General features: G+C 30.4%; 1 protein-coding gene across 9 annotated transcripts in view; it reads right to left on the bottom strand.

The window, feature by feature from the left end:
* Window positions 1–5947: 5947 nt before the first annotated feature.
* Window positions 5948–26101, bottom strand: part of Uxt (Uxt prefoldin-like subunit) — an 86756-nt gene continuing 66602 nt past the window's right edge. For 8 of the 9 annotated variants that reach the window (XM_089224863.1, XM_089224859.1, XM_089224861.1 and 5 more), the window contains one exon: window positions 5948–6689. In XM_089224863.1, coding sequence (XP_089080989.1) covers window positions 6173–6634 — 462 coding nt within the window. In that variant the 5' untranslated portion in view covers window positions 6635–6689 and the 3' untranslated portion in view covers window positions 5948–6172. Of the gene's footprint in view, window positions 6690–7174; window positions 7200–26101 lie in introns of those variants that run through there. The other variant, XM_015508566.2, reaches the window with a different exon arrangement.

Raw genomic sequence — 26101 nt, 5'->3', positions numbered from 1 at the left:
GAGTATGGATAATACTTGTAGTATAATACATTTTTTACTCGCATGGTCGTTCCGGTGTGCTGTCTTGTGTGTCTTGCAGTTTTCGCACGATCCTAGTTGTTACTAGATGTTGTTCATAGTTCAGCTGCGAGTGTACTGTCACTCTCACTGATGCATTTTGTCATCCGCACTAGCAGTTGTTAACGGCATGGTATTGTAGATTGCGTCGATGCGTCGCGCAGGTGCCGCCCATAGTCGTCTGTGATTGGGCGTCGCGCGGTGTAGGTACCGCCCACAGTTGTCTGCCATTGGGTGTTGCGCTCCGTTTAACCTGACGTCAGGGAATTTGCGCGTGCAGTGTTGTGGTTACCTGTTGCTACGCCCTTCATTGTTATCGTTGTTATTGCTTTAATCACGTCAATGATTACAAATATACTGGTCAAGCGACAAGGCATGTTTTCGAAACGTATAAAGTGTCACCAACTTTTGACTGATAACAATTGTGTTACTTACTGTTCTTATCATAGTTCGTTGCGCAACTAGTATAATATTATGTTTATTCCTAATGAATTCATTTATCTAGTATAATACATTTATTTTTATTTTTGTGGTTGTCCTTTTATTTAGAAATATAGTCAAATCATTATTATCATCAATCTTATTTTTAGGACATTATCCTAAATTTGAAAATGAACACCCAAGTTGTATTTTTTGCGAAATTCTCATACGAATCTAGGTGTCACATCAGTTTTACGTTTGTCTCGCGTTTTTTACGCTCGAATCGCAGACTAAAAAAAAACATGGTGTGACACGTCGATTCGTATGAGAATTTCGCAAAAAGTACAGCTTGAGTGTTAATTTTCACATTTAAGATAATTTTCTAAAAATAAAATGAATAAACTCTGCTGATTTTGAAGATTGACAAAAAATTTCAAAAAAATCTTCATTGGGTCATCATCACACTGAGTACGCATATACTAGTTACCTCAACCATTTCAGAAGCACCCTGTATATAGATGCTATATATATTTATTATGCAGTAAAGTATACCCATCACCCATGTGTACGTTTTGACGAAAATAACACGTCCCCCTAAAAATGGAATTTTGTATATCATATGAAAGATGACCGACGGCATCTTTGGGTACACGTATTCTATAGATTATCAAAAACAGTATTCATCATGTTATTACATAAAGATCAAATTACGATGCTAACATCTGTCGTGTAGCGTCAACATTTACAAAATGTACGATGCCAAAGTTTTCCGATCGTCGGGTCTGAGAGCCATCAAACGCGGCTCGTCATTGTATACAATATTACGAATAATAATAAATACAACGCGGCTATCTATATATTGTACATATATGCACAATAATATAATAGTGCGCATGGGTAGGCACGACAAAGTTATAGGTACAATAGTTGTGGCATTGTAGTAGGCATCTACCTGCTGCGACCACCGAAAAGCCTTGTCCGCGACTGTTCGCCGTCGTCATCCGTCATTATATCATAAGAGATCCGGGCGGAGTGCCATGTGCGTCGGACTGTATATTATACAGCGTCCTATATAAGCGCACACAAACGATGATTTCCGACGGATAAAACGTTATTATCTCGTCCGCCAGCTCTGCTGCAGTAATATATTGTTATATATAAGTAGTGTACGCCGACGCGGTTGTCGAGGACACGTCTCGTATGCATAATAATAATGATAATATGGTGTTGACGAAGAAAGAACGATCTTAGACGTGCGGGACGCTGTGCTGTATATAGCCGAGAGGGTTATTATAATAAAACCTTTCAACGGGAGTGCACGCTCGCGCCAAAGAGATAATATGTCGACCGCGATAGATATGTCGATCCGAGACGTGGCCGCGGCCGGATCAACTTACCTATATATAATATATTTTGGAAATCGTTTGTATGAGTTTTTGTAAACGCTGCCACGTTAGAATATATTATATTATTGTATGATATATATATATATATATATATATATATATATATATATATATATGACACTTCGCATATAACAACGCGCCATGTTATCGCTACATTATAATATGAGTAACGTCTGAAAAAGATAAGTTGTTTACTATATATGCGATTCCCTGCAGCCGTCGCCGGAGACGCATTAATATTATGTGCATCGTTAAATTATCATAATACATAATATAACATATTATTATATATATACGCATGGAACGCTGTGCTGTGGTAAACGTCCGCGCGCAGTCGTTTGCCTCGTGTCGTGGCCGACCCTTCGTCGTCTGTATATCTTATTTTTTTATCCACCAACAACCAATTGTTTCATCTATATGGTTAATATTTCATTATTGTTATACGCGTAGGTTTTTCCATTCATTTTCGTTCTATCGAATAAAATAAAACATAATACCATCACATGTATCTGATCATTCTGATCCCCGTGGGGACATCCGAATCACCGGCGGTGAATCGGAAGAAACCTACATATATAACACATAGTACGTACGACACACACACACACACACACACACACGCGCGCGCGCGCGCGCGCTACCAATTTGCGACGGAGCCAGCCAACAGATGGGTACCACCTATATATACACACAAATACAATAAGCACATTTATATGTATTATATATACCCATATGCGCGATTATTTTTTTATTTTTTTATTAGAATAAGCCTCGGCAGCGAAGGCCACTGGCTGACGTTTGACAATTAACAATGACATAAGATTAGTTATTACAATGATTTTGTTTGTACATTACATATTATGATTAATTTTTTACAATAAATTTTCGATTTGTTTATCTTTGATGAAGCTTAGAGTATTTGTGATGGTTTCTATGTTCGGGCCTAGTGATTCGTATAGATGTCCTGGGATGTTATGCTTATTTCTGGCGGCTTCAGTTTGTCTGCATTCGACAAAAATGTGTTTGATTGTTAGGGGGACTCCACATGATGCGCATTCTGTTTATTCTTCTCGGTTCATTAGGCAGCCGTGTTAATATTGAAACGCATTTAATAAATCTTTTCTTTATTATTTTGTTCACCATCATCGTCATTATTATTATTATTATTAATCTCTGAATACAGGCCTATTCATGTATTTTACTCAAGTTTTTTTTTTTTTTTTTATATACATGCATGCGTATGCAGTATAAAGGTTCTACAACTGTACCTCCTATATAGCATAGATCTCGTCCTATCTCTCAATGCGATTTATTTCACGAGGTTCTTATATATATATACATATATATACCTACACCCAGTACCCACGACAACTATCCAACACGACACACGCGTGAACACTACGCATAATATATTATTATTATATTCCGGTAAAACCTGATTAAAGTGACCGGCGCGTCTTTGCGGGGCGGCGGCGGCGACCCTATTCAACTGTCAAAACGAAATTTTAAGCGCGTCTCCTCAGCGACCCTAAAATCCGTCCCAGAGGTGTGCGCGTATCGCCACCGCCACGACCACCGGTGCACATTGTACGGCAAACGGGATTCTTTTGGGTGACCGGACAAAGTTTCCCATCGTCGTCGTCGTCGCAGCCGCCGATGAAGTAGGTTACTACTCACACACATTTTTGCCGCACCCGGTGGCACACAATTCGCTGCGCGCACACGTCCGGCACCCCTCGCCGACACTTTGTTCTACGAAATACAAATGCAAATGCGGTGGGTGCGTGCAATACCTATACCTATACGATGACTACAATAACGAGTGTGCAAAAGATCGTTAGCGCGGTCGATTACCGGTTTTCCTATCGGAAATCGCTCACTATATACAAAACAATTATTTGCTTTTTTCATGCCTACCGATAGGTATACCCGGTACTCCAGTACTCCACACCCATCTCGTCGGTTTAAAGGTTAAAAAACCAATACGAAATACCGACGGTTTGTTTCTTTTGTTGCTATATTATTTTTTTTTCATTTGCTGCACTGTTGGCCAAGATGAATCGCTCCACGACTTCTGGTTAAACAAGGGTCCCCTCCTCCTCGCGCATAGTACATCGATTTTTTTTACTTCACATCATACTATATAAACATTACATATTAGATACATAAAATATATATATTCTTCAAAAGGATTTCAATTTAACGTCCGGACGATTATTTTTATTACTATCTATTTGTGTGTTGTTATCGCGATATCCCATTAAAATTACATTTGCCCTACATATAGCTTACACAACATGAAATACATTATTTTATGAAGCTTCTTGAAATTATTTAAATTTATTGCTTAGAAATTTCCGATAAACATTCTAATTGTATCCTTTTCTTGTAAACCATTTCAATAAGCATAATATATGAGTGTTGTGTGCCTAATAACGTCTAAATTTGTAAAGACCTACTAAACTCTTGCAGACGATGCCACAGCCAATCAACCACCAGTCGTATTATCTGTTAGTTTAAATAAAAGTATTAGCGAAATCTCAAATATTTTGTATCCTATCTGTATCCATTTATTAAGTCATTAATGACTGTTTTAAACAATTTAAATTTAATTTTACCTACTCCCTAATCATTGTTATCACTTTTAGATTTTTATCATTTAATTTTCATATTATTATTATCTGTGTCAACAGTATAATATGTTGTTCTTCTGTTCTTTTTATTGTTATATTTTTATCACTCAATTATCTTATTGTTGAGCATATATATTCTCCTTGTATTAATCAGTAATTGTTGAACTATAATAGTTTTATACTGAAAGTTCTTGATTAAATAAAAAAAATTGTATAGTGTATGGAGCGTTATGGACGTAATAAATAACCAAGTTGGACTAACACACAGATAATAAATACGAACGACTATAACGAGAGTTTTAAGATAAATTATTTTTCGAAACGCATCTCTCCGGTATTTTATTTCCGTCTAATGGATCGTTACAGTTTATGCGAGCAAAATACTATATAGTTTCAGGACAAAAAGTGGAAGACATACTTGTACTACTCACATGACCGAGAATGAAATCGAAGTACGAAAAATATAAAAGAATTAGTTTGGATCTATCCATTTATTTATATCGATAATTATAATATAGTTCTAATATATTTTAAGTTTCTTTACGCATATAAACAGTATACGAGTATATGTTATTCATTTAATTAAATTAATAATGTAAATATGATGTGGTGGTGTATAAATTCTAAAAGAAAATATTTTTTTCCCTTTTTTATCATATTCACATCAGCAAAAGTTAAAAGATAATTAAGCGAACATTTTGAATGCGACCAATTCATGGCTGATCGTATACATACTGATTTTAAAATAAAATAATTATATTGAGCGTTTTAATTTTTAAATTTTAAATTCATTGATTTTTTTTTTGGAAACGCCCTTCAGAGAATGTAAGTATAATTCTCATAGTTCTGCTGTCAACAGGAGTTTGTACAATTTGTCACCCATCATACGAAAAGCTAATGCGGATTTACCCCCAATAATATTATACAATAGATGCATCATAGTACTTTTAGTATTACGTTTATGGATAATATATTAATATGTATATGTATTATATTTATAAACTGCAAACGTGAACGATTCAAAATCTTTTGTGCATTTGACATTTGTACATGAATAACAATAAAAATGGTGATCCATTTAATCTGCTACAATCATTGCAATCATTGTGTACTTAACTAAAAATGAATCTTAAGTATAGGAATCTATATTTTATTTTTATTTTTTTAAATTTTTATAAATAATTATACTAGCACTTGTGGATTTTTATTAAATATTTAAAGCGAACATTAAATCATTTTATAAATAATAATGATTTAGAAAGTTATACATTTTAATGTTATGCCACCGTTAAAAAAAATAACTGTGGACTACCAGCCCTATGGAACATGGAACACTGACACGTGAGTTTAATTTTTTGGTGGTTTTGCAGCTGTTGCATTGTAAAAACGGATATCCGGCGAGTAAAAAAGGACTAAAAAAACTGCGAAAAATACAATTCAAAAATATATATATTAAAAAAAGAAGTGTTTCTACAATATTCGTGTTGAAATATTTCATTAAAATGATATTTTAAAAATATAACGAAGCGACAATTATTATGGATTCGTTAACGTTTGCATGCACGGCATGCCGCGGTCATTCGTTTGCAGTGCGCATTCATCGTTGATGTATGTGACATGCAAGTGCAGTCTTTTACGATATGACCACGCCCGTCACTATAAGCCTTGCACTTCTTGTATGCAGTGCAAGGCCAAGGTGATTTGAGATCGGACCCGAGCCCCCTTGTCCCGGAGTTCGTCTGCTCGCTCCTTGAGCAATTTGGAACGGATCCGGACATGAGCCAGTGTCTCTTCCTTGGTGTACTCGACATAATAGTTCAGCCCCACGCATACCAAGAACGTCCGGATGTCCGCGTTGGCCTGCATGAAATAGTCGCATCCCACATTGACACGGGTCTTTAATGGCTTGCCGGCTGGAAGTTCGCCTTCCAGCATGCACATTGTTTCCACGGTGTTGCGCACAGCTTCCAGTTCCGAAATCTGCTCGTTGATCACATCAAGAGCGGCCGATATCTGCTTTAGGCTGTCCTTGAGCACGTCGTTAATGAACGTCTCGAACTTGGCCACGTTTTCCTCTACCGACTGTGCATTCGACTGCGACGGTGACGAAAACGACATCTTTTTTTTCCTCGACGGTTTTATCCGGTAATACTTATTTTTCTCTTATATTCACCTGAAACACGTTTAATCAAATATTTTTAATCCGCATGTATTATATAGTTGTCTGTACTAGATTTTAAACAACTATAAGCTATAGCAGGTGTTTAACTATTAAACTCTCCAAAGTCTTAACAATTCCCTCCTAAAAAAAAAAATAATACGGGAAGTTTATATTATGTAAATAAATACGCAAGAGGCTGATTGAAGTCCTTATGAATTTTTTGCTCGTCAGATCAATGACATTTGATAAAGTACCTACTGCACGGGTAGAGTGGTCTTGCCAAATGCTATGATTTTTTATACCTATATAAAAAGTATGTACAAACACTTTTTCTAATATAAATGTATAAGATATCGGGAAATTTAATCTGCAGTCGATTACATTCAGATAACTTTCACTACACCGATGTCCTTCAAAAAATTGAGTGGATTATTTACTTTTCATACACAAAGTCCATATATTCACGACCGGAAATCGATGCAGCACGCCCGACTAACCTGTAAAATATATTTGGCGGTAAGACCCGTCCCAAACCCGTATTTCCGTATATCGAGAACGTCCATTTCAACTTAATAGGTTAGCTATACGCAAAAAGCAAGTAGGAAAATAATGCGTTTTCGATGTTTTTTCTTTCTCTGCTGTATACCGTCGTTCATTTAATATAGTTATATATCGTATTAAAGTATAAGCTGTAAAATTATACATAAATTATTCTTTATTTATACGCAACGAATCTACAGTAGACGTTACACTATAACTCGTTTGTACTTGCGAATTACAATAATTTGTGTTCGTAGAGCAGAAACATCGGCAAAATTGTATACCTAACTAGCGGGCACGGAGACAACTGTGCCAGAGCCAGAAACCACTTTCATTGCAGAGTTTAGGTCACGTGTTCTTAGAGGGCGCTGGGTTACCAATACAATAATAATATTATTGGAACTTAGATAACAATTTAAAATAGATCGTAACCGTATGACTTCACCGCTGATTTATGCTGTAGTTCTTACCAAGATTTGGTCCCCCTTCCGAAATTCATATTGAATTTATAACTTTAAAACTTCGGCTACTGAGTTTAATATTATTTTTTTGATTTAAATACATATTTAAAGTACTTAGGTACTTATATTATGCGCGCTGTTTTAATGAATAGGAAATCAAATTTTCTTCTGCCATTGTCACATAAATCGGATTTACACGGAAAAAGTAAAAACAAAATAATAAGTTGCAACAAAAAGTTAACATGTATACAGATGTTTTATGAAAAGTTAAAAACAAGTGCCAGTAACCAGAGTTTCCGTAATTTTATCGTTGATTTTAACATATAAAAATTTATATATTTTCATATTACCCATCAAAGAACTTTAAAATGTAAATATGTTTCAGTACCAAACAAAATAGTACATATTATACATATATAAACATTTTAAACACACCAATGAATAAGGAAATACAAAAATAAATCACTTTATTTATGTATTAGTTATAATTTTTTCATGTTTTGAAAATTATAGATTCACTTATGATTTTATAATACAAATATTATTATTATTATTATTATTATACCCAAGTATAGTTATTATTGTTATAAATAATAAAATAAAAATATTGGTTAATTGAACAGCATAAATTAAAGAATGTAATAAATTAAATTTTAGTTTAGTGGTTTTACTCGTACATGTATTCTTGTACATTGATGCAAATCCATATATTTAGCAATGAACATTTTGATCATTAAACAACATTAATAAGCGAATACTCAACGGAAACTTCCTACCAATTTGTTGTTAAAGGAAAACATAATCAAAAACCAAAATATAATTAAATTTAAATACACATTTGCATTTATTTTTATTCTGATTTAAATAATAAAAAGTAGTAAAAGAAAAAAAAACAAAAATTTACATAGGAATTTATATAATATAAAAAATAAGATTAAATATTTAATTTTAAAAATTGTGGTATTTAAAATTAAAAACAAAAATTGGTACATAAATAAAAATATGTACGTACCTATTCAATGTTAACTTTCGACATACTTTTTTTATTAAGCCAGAAAGCCTTGGGCTTTAATTTAAATAACACGATAATATGTTCCAAGTTTTTACTCATTAATTAAGCATTACTAACATATACATTATACATATTTTTATAAATGAAATGCCAAGTTCGAAATCAACACGACTCGGTTGTCGACAAAATTGATTTTCTACCTACATTACCTTTTTTGCTTAGAAATTATTAAACAGATTTATGTCGTAAGCTACTAATTCTTGTTCGTTTTATAATTTATACATCATAACATGAATATAAATTAAGAAAGTTGTCTAATTCTTAACATACCTTTTAATAGCAATTGTAATATATATATATATATATATATATATATATATATATATACATATTATTATAAGATATAATGAATAATGGTAATGTAGTATTTATATTTTAAATTATGAGTGGTAAATATACACGTTATGTAAAATACAACGACGTCATAATATGTCAAAATCGTAAATTTTCTACGACTTAGGTTGATAATAAGTGTGTCGTTAGTTGTTTCCATATAATGTTTACTTGGAGCGTATACCAAGTACCCCCTACCTAATATCATGTTTTATTTAATTCAAAATAGAGTTGCATGCGAATAATAATATTTTAATATAGTGCCTTAGTTTATATTATTAAATAACATTATAAACAACACTTTAAACATTAATGCGTATAATATTATTGAGTGAGGTTTCTTTTTCTCTTCGGGAATTTAATTTTTAAATTTATCTTGACATTTAGACATTGATTCAGTTATTGTTCGTGGCTGTCGTTAGTAAAACAATGGCTTTTATAAAATAAGTGACTAAAATTTGATTGCCTGTACGTGATAATAGTATACTTACACTATATAGGTTGAATAGGTTGAACATTACAAATCGTTATACTAACATAAAATTCTCATTCTTATATATTCTTATTATAATTATGGTATTAACTTTAAAAGGCAAATAATCCGGAATTGATAAAATAAAACAACAATTTAATAGTTTCTAACGAAATACAATAAGTACTTATATAAATGTATCGCATTTAAAACAAATGAAATATTATTTCTGATATGATGTAATTAACTCAATTACTAATAAAAATTCCATTCAATTATTTTACCAGTCAGTATCACATTATTTTATTGAGTAAAACGGTATTGAGAGGGTTTAGCAAATGTTTAGTATACATTAATATTTTTTATAAACTTTATAAAAATAAATTAGGGAAAATATTTTAAAACTATTTTGCTAGTATGATACTTTTTACAATTACTGAAATGTAAATAAAAGATGTAATTGACAAAGGCGATGCAATTTATTTTATGAGCAAGCGAATTCTACCATACGTAGGTTTAAATATGAAAGTATTGCAAGTGTTGTGATGTTTTTACAATTATTTAGATATAGTTATATATTAATACAATATGCTTTGAAAAGAGCTAGATTACCATTGTTCTTACAGTTATGGAAACAATAATCAAAAGTTTCGGTTATTTCCAAACAGTGATTAGTATTTATAATACCTAAAAGTAATTTCAGGTTATTACAAATTACCATTGTTTTAAACAGTCAGCCGTAAGCAATTTACTGCACAGCTGGTTTTATTTCAAAATAATTTTGAAGATGATCATTATAAAGTTGAAAAAAAAATTGTAATTAACTAAATAGTTAATTATTAGTTTTTGTTCAACGTCACAAATATAATGTACATAATGTTTTTGTATCATACATTTTGAACGAAAAATACGCATTTATAACTTGAAAAAAAAATATATATAAAAATGAATCATTAACACTTAATACTCTTGAAAGTTGATATGAAAAATATAAGCATTACCAAATAAATTGGCTGTTTATGGATATGATAAATTATATTTATAATTATGATTAATTTATAATGTACACGCATTGCGCCATCATTATCATTTTTAACGAAATTTAAAGAACGCATGTTTGAGTTAATTAACCAGATAAGGTCTCATGATTGTAAAATGAGTTGTTTTTTTTCTTTCTTATTTTTTTTATAATAGTAATTTATTTTTGATAATCTGTAATAACAATTGTAGGTATTCAAGTTCATCTACCCGATGAGCAACAAACTATGCGAGTGTCTAGGTATATTATATCGAAATAAATCGAAAGGAATATTAGAGTTAGACAACGGCTATTAAACTTATATTATTAAACAATATGCAGGAGGTTTAAGGACTTATATCCATTGGAACGCCGTTGAAAGAATATTAGATACATTAGACAAACGCTGTCTTAGAACTTAAAGTGAGCTATTGTTATGAAATAGTGTCAAAGCCTGCAGAATCGTTTAAGTGCGAATCGTTTCGAGATCACATTTTTCGCTCCCTAAGAGTGTGATATTTTTATTTTTCGATCACCGTTCACCGTTTGATGTCTTACACACATCGGTGTGCGGTGTGTGCATCACAGATTGAATTATAAAGACGACCATGATGGTGTCCCCAAGCAAGTTTTACAAATTTCCTATAGAAATATACTTTCCCGGATCCCCGTCGCTCCATCATCACCGACCGTAACGCCACTAATGAGGTTAGTTCGGTTGAACGTTTTTACCCTCAAAGTGTAAAGCACAGTGTGCGTTAGGCGTGTGTGTGGCGTGTCAGTATAATATTGGCAGAATGAAAAAGAGATTGCCGCATGCCTGAGTGAAAAACGTGTCCAATTATCGTCGGCCTCGACAACGGCGGATCCTTTACCATCTCTCGTGGCACTCAAACAAGTAAAATATATAAACAACAGCAGCTATACAAATGTAAATGTATACCTACAGTTTTATTCTATGATATATTGAACGTAAAATATAAAAGCATTACAATAATATCATTGCCTCGATGTTACACAAGTATGTATGTGTGTGGACATTTATCTTAATGAATCGATATAATTTATAAATTGAACGTAAAAATAAAAAAGTAATAAAAAAACTTTCAGAGCAATCGAAAGTTTTGGCAGATATATATATATATAATATATTGTACTTCGAACAGATATTTTGGGAACCCGAGCACGTGATTTGTTCGTCGAAGACATTATATTTTATTGGATCTTGTTAGGAGCTTTAATCTATATAAATATATATATCACATCAAAAAGAATACTATCGTTTATGGACAATTCATTTGATTCGTTAGAAACGCAATTTACAAAAGAATATCAAATTAATTATCCTTTAAAAAATATCTGTGTTTAATTTATTGTATTTACTAATACGGTGCATTGTTTGCTCACGATTTTAAGATTTTGAATTTTATTTTAAACATTAATTTGTGTCTTAGATTTTATCTTTCATTAAATAACATGACAGTACTCGGTTATTATAAATATGGGGCATACGCATAATTCAAATAATCAGCGTGTTTTGTATACTATATATCATCATAATTAAGTAAATACATTATTATATATTAATAAAATAATATTTATTATTATTATTTAATATTCCTATTATAGTTACATGTGTGATAAAATGACGGCTATGGTTATTTTCCAAAATAATAAACATTTTTATCTCACAAGTGTTTAAATATAGTCATCAATTAACTTCAAGTAGAATTTTATATTATACCTATCAAAATACATCTCAAGAACGTTCTTGAAATTCTCGAAAGATTATGTAAAAAAAACAATTTAACTACTTACTAGCTATTAAATCTATATAAGTCCATAATGTCGTTCCCTAGAAATGGCATTATAGGTTTTATCAAAGAACTTTAGATATTAATTCGTGTTCGTTAATTGTATTGTTTAAGTACAATACTTTTATAATGATTAATTTAAAAACATACATAAGTACGTTTTAAATTGTGTTGATTGTTGAATTATTGATTACAATGTATAATAATTATATTAAACTAATGCAAATCAGCTAAAATGATAATGTATTTCTATTAAATACCTATTTTTTTATTACATATTAGGATGACGTGTACATAATAATTTATCATATAACACATAATTTATAATTATTATTATTTAGATATGTATAAGATTCTCTCAATATATAATGAAATTAATTTGGAAATTTAAAAACATGTGCGAAAATACCCAAGAAAATATTTTAGTCACTTGAAATAAATAAACAATACAAATACATGTATAAATATTATATTATTCACAAAGTCTTCAGCGTTAATATCACACGAACGCAAATAAATTATACTCTTAATATTTTAATTAGTTTCAAGTTCAATGAAAATTATTTGAAGGTTAAATATTGCACACTTGATTCAACTATAGAATAACAAAAACCAAACGATATATTTTTTTAAATACTAATCTATATTATTATGGATAGAGTACTTACTGAAATGATAATTCTCACAACGAGATATTTAAACGTGATTTTTAGTTAAAAAAAAAAAAAATGTAGTTTATTAAATAACATAGTGACATGGGTTTCCTTCAATAATTTTTATATGAAATTTTATTTTACACTTAGGTATTATATTTATATAAATAGGCATATAGAATAAAATATTTAAATCACACTGATTGGATACTTCCAGATCTACACTCCGTAGATATTGTAAAAAAAAAAAATACTGCTGTGTACTAGAGGTAGAATTTATTGACTCTGCAATCTATTTTACACTCTATACAACTATAGGAAAAATCGGTTGATCAGTTTTAGTTACGGTTTCCTCGTAACATTTAGACGCAACGGTATATATTTATACAAGTCAGGCGAAGGTATAGACGGCAAATCCGAGGAAAAAAACAGGAAAGGACAAAAAGTCCCAAAAATATAATGATTGAAAAAAGTTTATTATTTATCTATCAAGCACATATTTTTTTTTTATGTACATAAATTAGAAATACACAATTTTTATAATATAGGTAACTACAATAAACATGTGTGATTATAGTTAAGAATGTTTAGGTATGAAATAATTGATTAAAATGATTACCAAACAGTTATACTTTTAACGTGTTGTATGTATGTAATTTTTTTAATTAATTGTAAACGTCGATAAGCTTCTATACCAGTTTCTCGTGGTTTTTACTTTATCTTTACAAGCATTTATTCTGTCATCGGCAACGACCTGCACGTCTGGTATATAAGAACAATAAAATATTATTATTATATCTACTTTCCCGCGTGCGTTTGAAAACTGTTTGATTTTTTGTTAAACCGTTTTGAAACAACAATCGAATCAACGAAAATTGGAAACCTTCAATATTCTGTTTGTTCTGCGAAAACTCGACTCGCGTACTCGGACGTCCGTAACGATTATCAACGGTACGCGGGTAACGAAAACTCCAAATCGTTTTCTCAGCAGACGATTGCAAAAACACTGTTCGTTTTATGGTGTTATTCGATTATCACCGCGGTATACGGTATACGTGATAGATACAAGTATTATATACTTAACACGTAGGTATATAAGATTATACAATGCATACTGGTGAAAAACGAACGGTTTCTACGCTCTAAACGGCGCACATTCCGCAGCCTAGAGAGGATAAGGTTTTCTTTACTTTCGTGTCGACTACTAACAGAAACATTGTATAGGCACATACATACCTACTATACAATACGTTTAACAATAATATTATCTTATCTGCATGTCGGAAACGCAAGTCGAGTCCGTCACGCGGTCCACGACGCGATGATACGCCCCATACAATTATTATTATTTTGAAAACAGCTGTTTTTCGTTATAACACTAACACACGCATACCTATAGGTATTTTTTTAAATTTTTTAATTTTTTTTGAAATTAAACAATAACGAATAAACCATATTATACCACACGTGCATGTAATAATAATAATAATAATAATTGCGAGCACACTCGGTTAGGACCATCAATAATTATTATACACGCAACGAATCGCATCTGGGTTTGGGTGTGTGTGCGAGTATGATTAGATATTATTATATACAGTCATATACCTACTGTATAATATGATAATACAATAAAGCACTGTACATTGTAACACACACATATTGTGTCAGTAAAACTGGGGCCGCGTGCGTGCGTGAAAACAAAAGACTCGACTTTATTGAATATAAATTTTGGTGGTGTTCGGGGGGGTACCTACTTACAAAACGAAATGTATAATGTATTACATATACGCGCATGTGCATATAGTACAATGTATAGTATTGTATAATAACACCGTTTGTGGTTCGTGTCTTGAAAATGAAAAACAATTGAGAACAAAAAATACCTGTCTATTATCTTGCATATATGATATATCATATAGGTAATCATGATGATGATGATAATGATAATAACAATACGTGCGCGTATAGTCACAGAGTGCGGCTGGAGAGAGTGCATGCCGTACATCGAACAATAAAAAAAATTTTTTTTTTAATTACAACTCGATTCGTATACTTGTTACATTCGATTGATCGACTCAGCTCAAAGTGTTTTCACACCAACGAACCGAAAAGGCGGGTCTCGTGACAAAGTTTTCCTTTTTCGCCTAACGAATAAAAGCAGTCCTGCACTTGTGATGTATGACTGAAAATAAAATATATAGATATAGGTTATAGTAGAGCATCATTTTAAATTGGTCGACGAGGGAGCTGACTAGGGCTGTTCACAAAAAGTCTTTATTCTCTTAGCGGGGCCACTGCTCGTGTGTCTAGTTTCAAAAACTATTGCACTTTTGTCGCGACCCATAATAAAGTTTCCGGAGCCAGGAGATCTCACGTTTGTCAATATACGTGGTGTAATTATTATAATGTATACGATATAAACGTACACGCATACACATTAATTGGACACGGTTTTTGGACGAAATAATAATAGGTAATATATTATATGATGTGGTATCTCTGAATACAACATGATAGCTTTTGCGTTTCTCACACTTACTTTGCTAATATTTCATATTATTGTTGAATTTATTTGTAAATGTTATCCTCCGGTGTTATCGAAATTAATTGCATGAATGAAAAAAATAATCTCTAAATGCATTCCAAATTTCCAAAACTAAAATAATATGATACATTGTGTTTATTTAAATTCTTGCAATATTGTATATAAAATATGATTACATTTTTAATGCAGGTTTATCTCAAACTACACGTTAGAAAAGTTAGGTTAGATTTTTGAGTATATACAGCAGAGCTTGAATGTTTGTTAGACGAGCGATTTCATTTATTTAACAATCTTATTTATTTAGTTAACTTATTCAGATCCCAAATATAATTAATTATTAATCATCATTTTATTCTAAATATGTGTGCATAATAAATGTACTATACTTTATGCTATATAATTATATCGTTATATTATATTATGTAGTGTGTGAAACCAATAAAATGATTGCTATTTAATAAAATGTTTTGGTTGGTTTATAAAACAAGATTCCTATATCAATGAATTAATATAAAGAGCTTAATTTTTATAATCCCCGCCTAAAAATATAATCATTACATAAAGATATGGTGTAAGATATTTGTATGCAATAATATTTATTAGTAAATAGTATTAACTACCTAAATGTTTAATTTTTTATCTATAGCATGGCATATATGTATTAACAATACATAATACATGTTGAATATTAAACATATTTGAAACAATACTTTATGTGCTTGTATTATCAAAAACTTTTCAGATTAATTTAAGTCAAAAGGATTTTAAATTAACTAACAAATATTCTAAGTATTTGTGTTTATATACATGTTTACAATAAATTTTCGATTTTCTAAAATAATTTAAAGTCATCCGTTTCATGAAAAAAATTAAATAAGCCATAAATCAGAATAATCAAATAGTAAATAATTTATAAAAAGGTGTTATTCGTTCTCAAACATATTTAAAAACACAAAAATAAATTAAAAAAAAAAAAACATTTATCTAGTTTGAACAATTTTTTGTGTTGCGTATTGAATAATCAAATATACTTCAAAACATACTCATATATAATTACAAAATCAGTAAATAACAATGTGTAATACTGCCTACTCAAAACTATTATTTTTGTCTATTCAAAATGTATATAGAACTAATTCATAAGAAGATAAATTGTTTTGTTCATAATTATAAGTGGGTATATTGTTATAATAAATTTATTATAGGATTAAATATTCAAAATGTAATAACCAGTTTTTACTTTTAAATATACGAATAGGTAGGTGCCTTAGTATAATTTGAGTAGAACCTATTTTAAGGAATGCGTGTTTGTTTTTTATAGAAGCCCCATTCTAGGTAAACCATAAAAAAGGCAAAACAAATTACCTGCAGACAATAGCTACATTGTTTATGTTTTAAAAATATATACAAAACTCGGCGTTTTATTCAGGTGGCGGCATTCATTGGCGCCATAATGGTTTTTAACGAGAACAACACAAAGTATGCCAAAACACAGCAAATCGCATAAGACGTACCCTTTATATGAAAAGGCTTAAAAAAAATAGTGAATTTATGTTCATAAAAAATGGATATAAATAGAATACCACATTATTTTAGAAGATATTATAATAGTTTCCATAGTCTACACGCAAAATCAAAATATAATAAACATGAATACATTATATATTTCGTTCCTAGCTATAAAGAAATGTCTACTAATAAAAATAATAAAAATCTGTTGGTACATAATATAGAGTTAATTAAAAGCGAGTACGAGAAGAAAATTTAAATTTATACTTCCGAGTACACGATGGATGTCAAGTCAACAACAAAAAGCACATTTCACATAAATTGTGTCAAGAAACACGAATGCAAGATTGAAAGATTATACGCCGTAGTATTTTTTACAACACAATTTTTAAAAATAAAATGTTGGTACACATATTTAAAAATATATTCAGACGCATTAAATACTAACTGTTAAGTACTAACGTTTTACATTAGTGCACATTATTAGTGATTAATGATTATATAGACGTTAACAATGGACGTCTAAGGAAAAGGGCTTGAACATTCCTAAGGCATTAATCCCTTATAGAAAATGTTCAATATTTCACTAACAATATAATATACATGGTCAAAGTAAATGTAACGTTTTCAGGCTTGAAAACATACTGAAATTTAACCGTATGGGCTGATAGTTTAGTTTAGATAAAAAAAATACGTATACTTAACATTGTTCATTAGGATTAGTCTAGTAGTTTTGACAACTCGACATATACGTGATGTATAATGATGTTACATTTGTCGTGGTTCTTTTTTTTTTCGTTTAATCATTAAATATAATAAAAAGTAGGCCAACGTGACATGGCAGGTTTTTAAGTGAAGCATTGTCAAAGTTAAAATATCATGACAAACATTACCCAGTGACGTATGGGTAAACATGCAGGATTTTCGGTAATTTGTTGTATTTCTCCCATCGACATGACAACGTAAGATTTAAATTATTTTAATATGGAGTAAGAAATATAAATAGATGGTGCAGTTATGTGGTAAAAACATTAATATTTAAATCGTCTTGTATGAATTATGTATTAATGTGACTATGTGAGTATATCAAAAAACATTGAAAAAGCTTAAGCTTATATTAAAATATACCTAGTGTAAAATACTTTCTACCCAGCAACGAAAGTGTTACAATTTGAAAAATATTATAGTATTTTTAGATCATGGTGTATATTATATTATTTGCGTCTTTGATTTTATCATTCTTCACTTTTTATTCTATTTGTGTGGAGGTAACTGACAAAAAGGGCTTCACTGTAGGAGGCTTCATCAATAAGTTTTTTTTTCGAACTATATAATGTCCATCATATTTTTCATTTATTGTTCTATTATATTGTAATATATTTTAAATTAAACTGTGAAAAACAAAAAAAATATTGAATTTATTGAGGAGTTGAATCTAATAAAAAATCATAGTAACTAAAGTAATAGAAGTTTTTATGTATTTTAATTGATCAATTATGTTGATTAATGATTCGAAAATAAAATTTAATTGCATGGTGGGTAAATATATTTAATTTTAATCATTTGTATGTTCGTTAAAAGCTTTTATTATTTTTTGAATATTAATAAGTAATTTTTATTTTTATTGCGGTGTTTATGTGATTGGTTGTATTAAATTTATGAATTAATAATTTTATTATCTATTTTATCTATCTCTTAGTTTATTGAGTACCTACCTACATTATTAAGTATAATTATAATATGATATTTGTATTTTAATACTCGACTTAACTATGTTAAGACTGAGCACACCTTTCAATTTAAAGCCGTGTAATAAAATAATTGTAATGCACTAATGACTAATGCACTAATACTCAAAATGAAAAACAAACGACCGATACATGTGGTAATTTAAGTTTAGTTAAACTATGGAGCATTTGTCAAATTACTCTTGCGTATGATTAAAAATGATTAATTTATTATAATATGCTAACAGCCATTTCGTTGTTGACGAGCGGCACATACCTACATCATCCTTCATTATTTATGATGTCATGTAATAATAATAATATATAGGATACGGTATAGAAAACACCTAAGGTCAAATGAACAAATAAAATAGTCTACGAAAGAATATGGTTTAATAATGTCCAAGCACTATTTGAGTCAATAAGATTTAAGCATACACAAATACTATGTATGAAATACAATTGCCATTGAAAATTATAGTTATTTGATCCATAATGAGGTTAGGTTATCTATTTCTATTAGGTACTGTTTTATAGGGTGTTCGGAAAAAAAACCCCGAAAAAAATTGGAAAAAAGCCCTAAATGTAGGAAAAAAAGTCCCGGAAAAAAATAGTTTAGATTAGTATTAGAGTCACTATTATGTGAATAATATTTTAAGCTATACCTAAGTATTAATATATATTTGAAATGTATAAGAGATAAAAGTATATAGTAATAAAAATAATTGACATTTGACTTTATCTTAAAAACAGTATTTTATTGTAGAATTATTCTGGAAAATGGTTTAGGTATCTTAGTATCTTAGCGATCTTATTTCCATGTGATATTTTCGTTCATATAGTTAACGTGTTGATTATTATGAAATACCTATGAATAGGTACCTATCTACAGGTATAATATTCTCTTCAGTACTGATTTTTCGTTAATGTGGTGTGGTACTGTGGTATAAAGTATAAGTGTGAATAAATAATGGAAGTGATTCAAAATAATAAAAAGAAACCTCAAATTTTATATAGTGAATATTTGTACAGTATTCAAAAAGAATGCAACACTTAGATTCGTTGGAGATGTACAAAATAAGTTCTATGAAGTTCTAATACAATGTTCCAATGCTATTAAATTATTGTTAGTTTGTTTACATTAAAATTATGTTAAAGTATGACAATTATTTACAATGTAAATTCAGATTGCAGCTTTAATTTTATATGTTTTATAATAAGTAATATAGGTAGGTATGTTAAAGATTAAATCAAATTAAGTAAAATCGTACAATTTTATAAATATAATATTATGATAATAATGTGATTAATTATTTAAATATAAGTATATTGTTTAAAAATTGAATAAAAAAGAATAATTATGTATTTAACGGGGCTTTCTTTTTCCTACAATCGGGGCTTTTATTTTCGTTTTTTTGGGAAGGGGGCTTTTTTTGCTAGATTTGTTTTTTAGATGATTACTGTGTTTTTGTTTATCAACTCACGTACGAATAGATAACTTTTATTACCTATTTTTTTTTTTTAAATAATTGAACATAATAGGAGGTACTCATCGTCTAATATTAAAAACCGATTGAGTGAAAAATTAATTGATTCGAAGGGTTTTCATTATACATTCACACACGGTTGCTTCTGGTCTTGGGCAATTTTCAATAATTAATGGTGGCATATAATATTGTATGATGATGATTATAGGAAAAAAATCAATTATTATTTTTTGTCGATAACAATGCTCATTTCAATTTTTACAGCGAGGAACCAATTTTCTAAACATGTGACTTGATGATATCATGTCTGTCGTTCATTAACTACGTCACTCATGATCCGGTGAAAATGACAATCGTCTATTATTAATGAAAAATATAATAAACTAATGATTCTAAAGACGTCACGAGCTCACCAGAAAAGTATAATGAACACGCACGAACACACTGCGCACGCCATGACCATAATAATTGGCACCTACCTATAATATTATTAACTACCTATTACGGTGGTTGCGGGATGTAAATCGAAGTAACGACAATTCGATATTTTCACACAGTATATAATAATAATATATATGCCTTGTTATTATAATATTATTGTTGCACGCGTAGTTACTATATGCAGAACTGGTATATGTATATACACTTACAGTGTATATTTATATTGTATACATAATATGGTTATATAGGTTTATTTAGGCAACCTCCTACCTATATATAGGTATATAAATTATATAGGTAGTTACATACATTGTACGGTATAATAATACGTACATGATGTATGTATAATATACAGATGGACATTCGATACAAGTCTCGTAAATACAGGCCAAACAACAACAACAACAAACGACGACGACCACAGACGGAACGTGAATTTTTTTTCTTCATTTAAGGACAGAAAAAAATTCCTCGTTCGGCTGTAGCGCGCACTTTCTTCGGAGACACTATTCGTCGTAAAAGGTCGTACACGGTCTTGTAATCTTCTTCCCGATGATTTACACCACACAAACGCGGATTTTGATGAAACACCAGACACGCGGTGTACATGATCTGCAGCGGTGTAATAATATAATACGTGCGCGGTATGCTGCAGACACTACGCGGCCGTCGCGCGCGCGCGCTGTAGCACAAACGTAATATATATATTTTTATTCCAGCGGTATACCGCAGCAGCAATATATCTCGTACTTCTGGTGTGTATATAGGTATATACACGCGGTCGCAACAACGTGTAGGTCGGTATATACAGGTATAAACCGGGCCAGCCAGGCAGCCCGTGTAAGCTGCAGCCGCAGTGCCCATATTATGTACGTACAGCACTGCTGCACGTACGTACCTACGTATTATAATATACGTGATGACCCCGTGTGTTCGGACGCACCGCGACGCCAGACAGAAGTTTTTCACATGAGCGGACGCGAGGTGATTTTGTTATTATTATCCATCCACGATAATAATAATCATTATTCTCACTGTTGTCGTCGCGCCGGGAGTAAGAGCGATCTATCGATGTTTCGTCGAGACACATCACAATTACAATTGCCGGACGGCCCTCGGAGATATATAACGCATATATAATGGGCATACACGAAAAGAACAACACCACCAAATGCGCTTGCCTATATATTGTAATGTATATACTGTTTGATAGTATAATAATATAAATACGAATACAACAGCATAACGATTGACTGACAATATATATTATATCACGTACGTACCGCTAACACTGCAAGCACACGATCGTGGACGCCCATTATATTATTATAATGTTATTATTTTGGTCGCGACGGGGTCGAGTCGACCCGCCTGAAGAGGAGGAAACGATATTCTATGAACAAAACGCACCATCTGGATTTTGTTCGCATTTAATTAACACCATCCGGCCGGAAGGTCGATAAATGGTCGTTACTCGAATCGTGATCGATTAGCGTAGATTTTTACGTTTATAATAGGTATTTATTTATTTTCAAGACCCGACACACGTACCCCGCAAACATGTTTTTCAAATAGGAAATATGGCTGGTAGGTACTTATACACACACACACACACACATACAGGTATACATATACTGCAAGTTGTATTACTGGTACCTACGTATCATGTTCGCAGAAATCGTATGTGCGGACTCAAAAAATTGTCTATGGGCAAAAACTAAATAGGAAAAAAACCGATCATACCTTATTATATATATTTATTTTACTCCGCGGGGTGACAGCCGAGTACTGATAACCATTATATATAGAAGCAATCATTAATGTGTATACGAGCATGTGTGTGCACGTGTGTGCGCATTTCTTCACGTCATTTTTGTCATTTTTAAAACAAATATTGTTGTTTGGCACACCGGCAACATGTGAACAACGCGTTGGGAAACTGTCGTTATTTTAGCCTACGGTTTGAACTAAACCGAACGTTTCTCTCGAATGCCAACGGTAATATAATATAATACTAAAATAGTTCTTCAATAAGCTGCAGATGTCGAAACGTTCCATATTACGTGGCTACGAGTTCATAATAACAAAAAGGTAGGTAATCGCAGAATTAATATGATCGCATTTTCAGCGTTTTTATAATGAAAAATTATTTTTCCATTGAACGATAACACACACTGCTAAGCGACGGCCTTATAATATGTTCGAGGTGAAGTTCTTATAGTAATAATGATCGCCCGCACAGACAATAAGTAACTTAAGACTTGACGGCATAATTTCACACATTTATAATTTGTATAATATACTATAACTAGGTAATTGTTAAAAACAAAAATTACTAACGTATAGTCGTCAAATTGGTGTATTTGTTATTTATATATACATATATATTTTGTCCTATAGTCTGGCAAACACTTAATTACGTTACTACAATAATTATTTTATGTAAAAATAATTTGAAAAAAAAAATTAATGTTGATCGGTACAAACGTTAATTGATTCTTTCGAACACGAATTTCATAAAATTGCATCAGTGTTGCAGTAACTATATACTGCATCATTAATTATCTTTATGTTATTTAGTAATTAGGTAGTTATTGTTTAATTACTGAGACTTAAATATATCTGAATAAATGAATGATTGTGTAAAACATTTTTTAAATACCGACAGAAGATAGTTCATCATGTATGTTAGCGATTGGTAACACATTTTTAAAACCTATAATATATTAATAGATTAGAATTTATAAATTAATAATATTTAAACTTTTATAAAAATGTCATTGTTTAAAATGAATACAAATTCGCCAAAGACAAAGCAATAAGTAATAACAGTATAATATTGTATAGAATACATAATAGTTATATGCCAATAAATTCAAAATGTTACACACGTTACGTTGTATGAATTGAGACGATAACGTTTTATTATACACTTTTTATGTATATTAAGGACATTATAATATATTGATATGAAATATTTATTATTCGTATATGTTGTGTCGAGGTAATGAATCACATGATATCTTTGTATAAAATCAATGATAATATTATTATAACCCCCAGTATAGTATAGGTAAAATCCTTTTCAAATAAAAATATTTTGATGTTTAGAAGTTTATAACTTCTAAGTTATAATTTATATTTTATTCGTGTCTGCTATCAATATCCTACAACGAGAACAACGATAGATCATTATAGTTTATCTACATATGATAATGCGCTTGTTTTTTTCGGTTATATAAAACTAAAAAAATTTTATGTGGAGGACATATTTTAAAACTAAAATCATTTTGGTTCTCTAACATAATTAAATGTAGTACTGATAAATATGTTTAACGAAAATCCATTATTGACCATCAACATAATTATTATTGTGAGTAGTTAATAGTTATATTATAATATTTTATATATTTCAAAATTATATACCAACTGTATACTATTTACAATTAATTATTGTTTTGAACGTTTAATTAAATTTATATCGTTGTTGATATTTCAAATGAAAGTGTTGTGTAATATTTAACTACCGTCAAAAACCTGTATATACCAATAGTGAATAGTTATTAGATTGTAAAATGAATAATTTTAAGATTGGAATTGATAATTATTTAAATTTAAATACTAAATATATCATATTTGCAGATTATCATATTATGCATGATATAAATGAATGAAAACATGCAGCTCAAAACGTACAAAACAGTTACTGAATAAGTAGGTATATACATAATCCGTTCATGTCCTATTTACATTTATGATTATAATTCCGCACTAAACCATGATTTATTAATTATTATTGACTAACAAGGAATTATTTCAAAATAGTTTTATCTCTATATAGTTTGTCTTTGTTATAATAATGATATATTCCCACAGGTACACAACATGTTTTTTATTCATTCAATTAATTATGTGCATATACAGTGAACGACTATGTCGACATTCTGCGCATTGTTGATAGAAAAAAAATATGTAAGGGCCAAAGAAATATAAATGGACGTTATTCCATGCGTGTCTGCCAATGATGGGTTCAAATGTCAAAAGGGATCACGGCCTTTTTTATTTTGAAAATATTATTTTCACCATCCAATGTGTTCATTATGTATTACGTGAACATATTATCGAGCAAATACATCAAAAGTAATTAACGTTAATATCCTCAATGGTTTTACATGAGTAACGGACACAGAGGTTTGACCCAACCATCATCACATTATAGAACGATTAGTCGCCGCAGTTAATGTTCATTTTTGAAAAACAATCTTTCAACCACACTAAAATATACCCTTAAAATATAGAGATGTTACGAACTGTTCGATTTTCGAAGCGAACCAAAAATTCCAAATAATCAAACCGAACCAAATATATCTAAGGCTATGGACCAATTGCGCCTAAAACAAAATTTGTATTTAAGGGTCAATATACCAATTGCGCTGCATATATTTTTGGGTCAGTGTACCAATTGCGCTGCATATATTTTTGGGTCAGTGTACCAATTGCGCTTCTTATATTTTACGGTCAATATACCAATTGCGCTTGTATTAAAATTTGCCTGATATTTATTGATCAATTGATTACTAGCTAAAGTGACTGGTTTTAATATATTTTATACCAGTATCGGGAATTTTATGAAACATTATTATTATCACGCACATATTTTGATCACGGAAGTATGCATTTGAGTGATGTACGAAAATTGTATTATATATTTTTTTAAATTAGCATATTATTATTATACCTCGTGGTGACTAAATGAATTATTTTAATATCTTAATGTAGGCAATTGTTCTTTTATACTTATGATGATTATATTCTCCTTTCCTCGTAGTGAAAAAATGTATTATTGAACAAATATATTATTCTGTAAACTAACCAAATTATATTATTCTAAATTGTAATGCCATGTTCAAATTATAATTAAAAAAAAATATTATTATTATTAAAGCATGCAAAATACAAATATCATGTAAACATCATATAAACTCAAAATCTTATTACTTTATGATTTAACCACCTATTCTCTGATTATTATTAATATTATTTTATTTTAGATTTCATTGACTAAACTGCATAAACCTTGTAAAACTGTATAATACATGTAAAAAATGTATAGAGCGCAATTGGTCTATCGACCCTAACATTTTTAGAGCGCAATTGGTCTATCGACCCTAAAATTTTTAGAGCGCAATTGGTATATCGACCCTTAAATGTTTAGAGCGCAATTGGTATATGAAAAGGTAATTTTAAGCGCAATTGGTAAACTCCCATATCTAATAGTTCCGTTCGATAATCGAACCAGAAAAATAAAAATAAAAGTCGATGGAGTAAAGGCTAAAATTATAAATCATT

The sequence above is a fragment of the Diuraphis noxia genome, unplaced genomic scaffold (assembly GCF_037042655.1).
Source record: "Diuraphis noxia isolate RWA-SAM2 unplaced genomic scaffold, SU_Dnox_SAM2 contig0003, whole genome shotgun sequence".
Taxonomy (NCBI): domain Eukaryota; kingdom Metazoa; phylum Arthropoda; class Insecta; order Hemiptera; family Aphididae; genus Diuraphis; species Diuraphis noxia.
The sequence above is the reverse complement of the archived record's forward strand: the minus strand, read 5'-3'. Positions and strand labels throughout refer to the sequence as shown.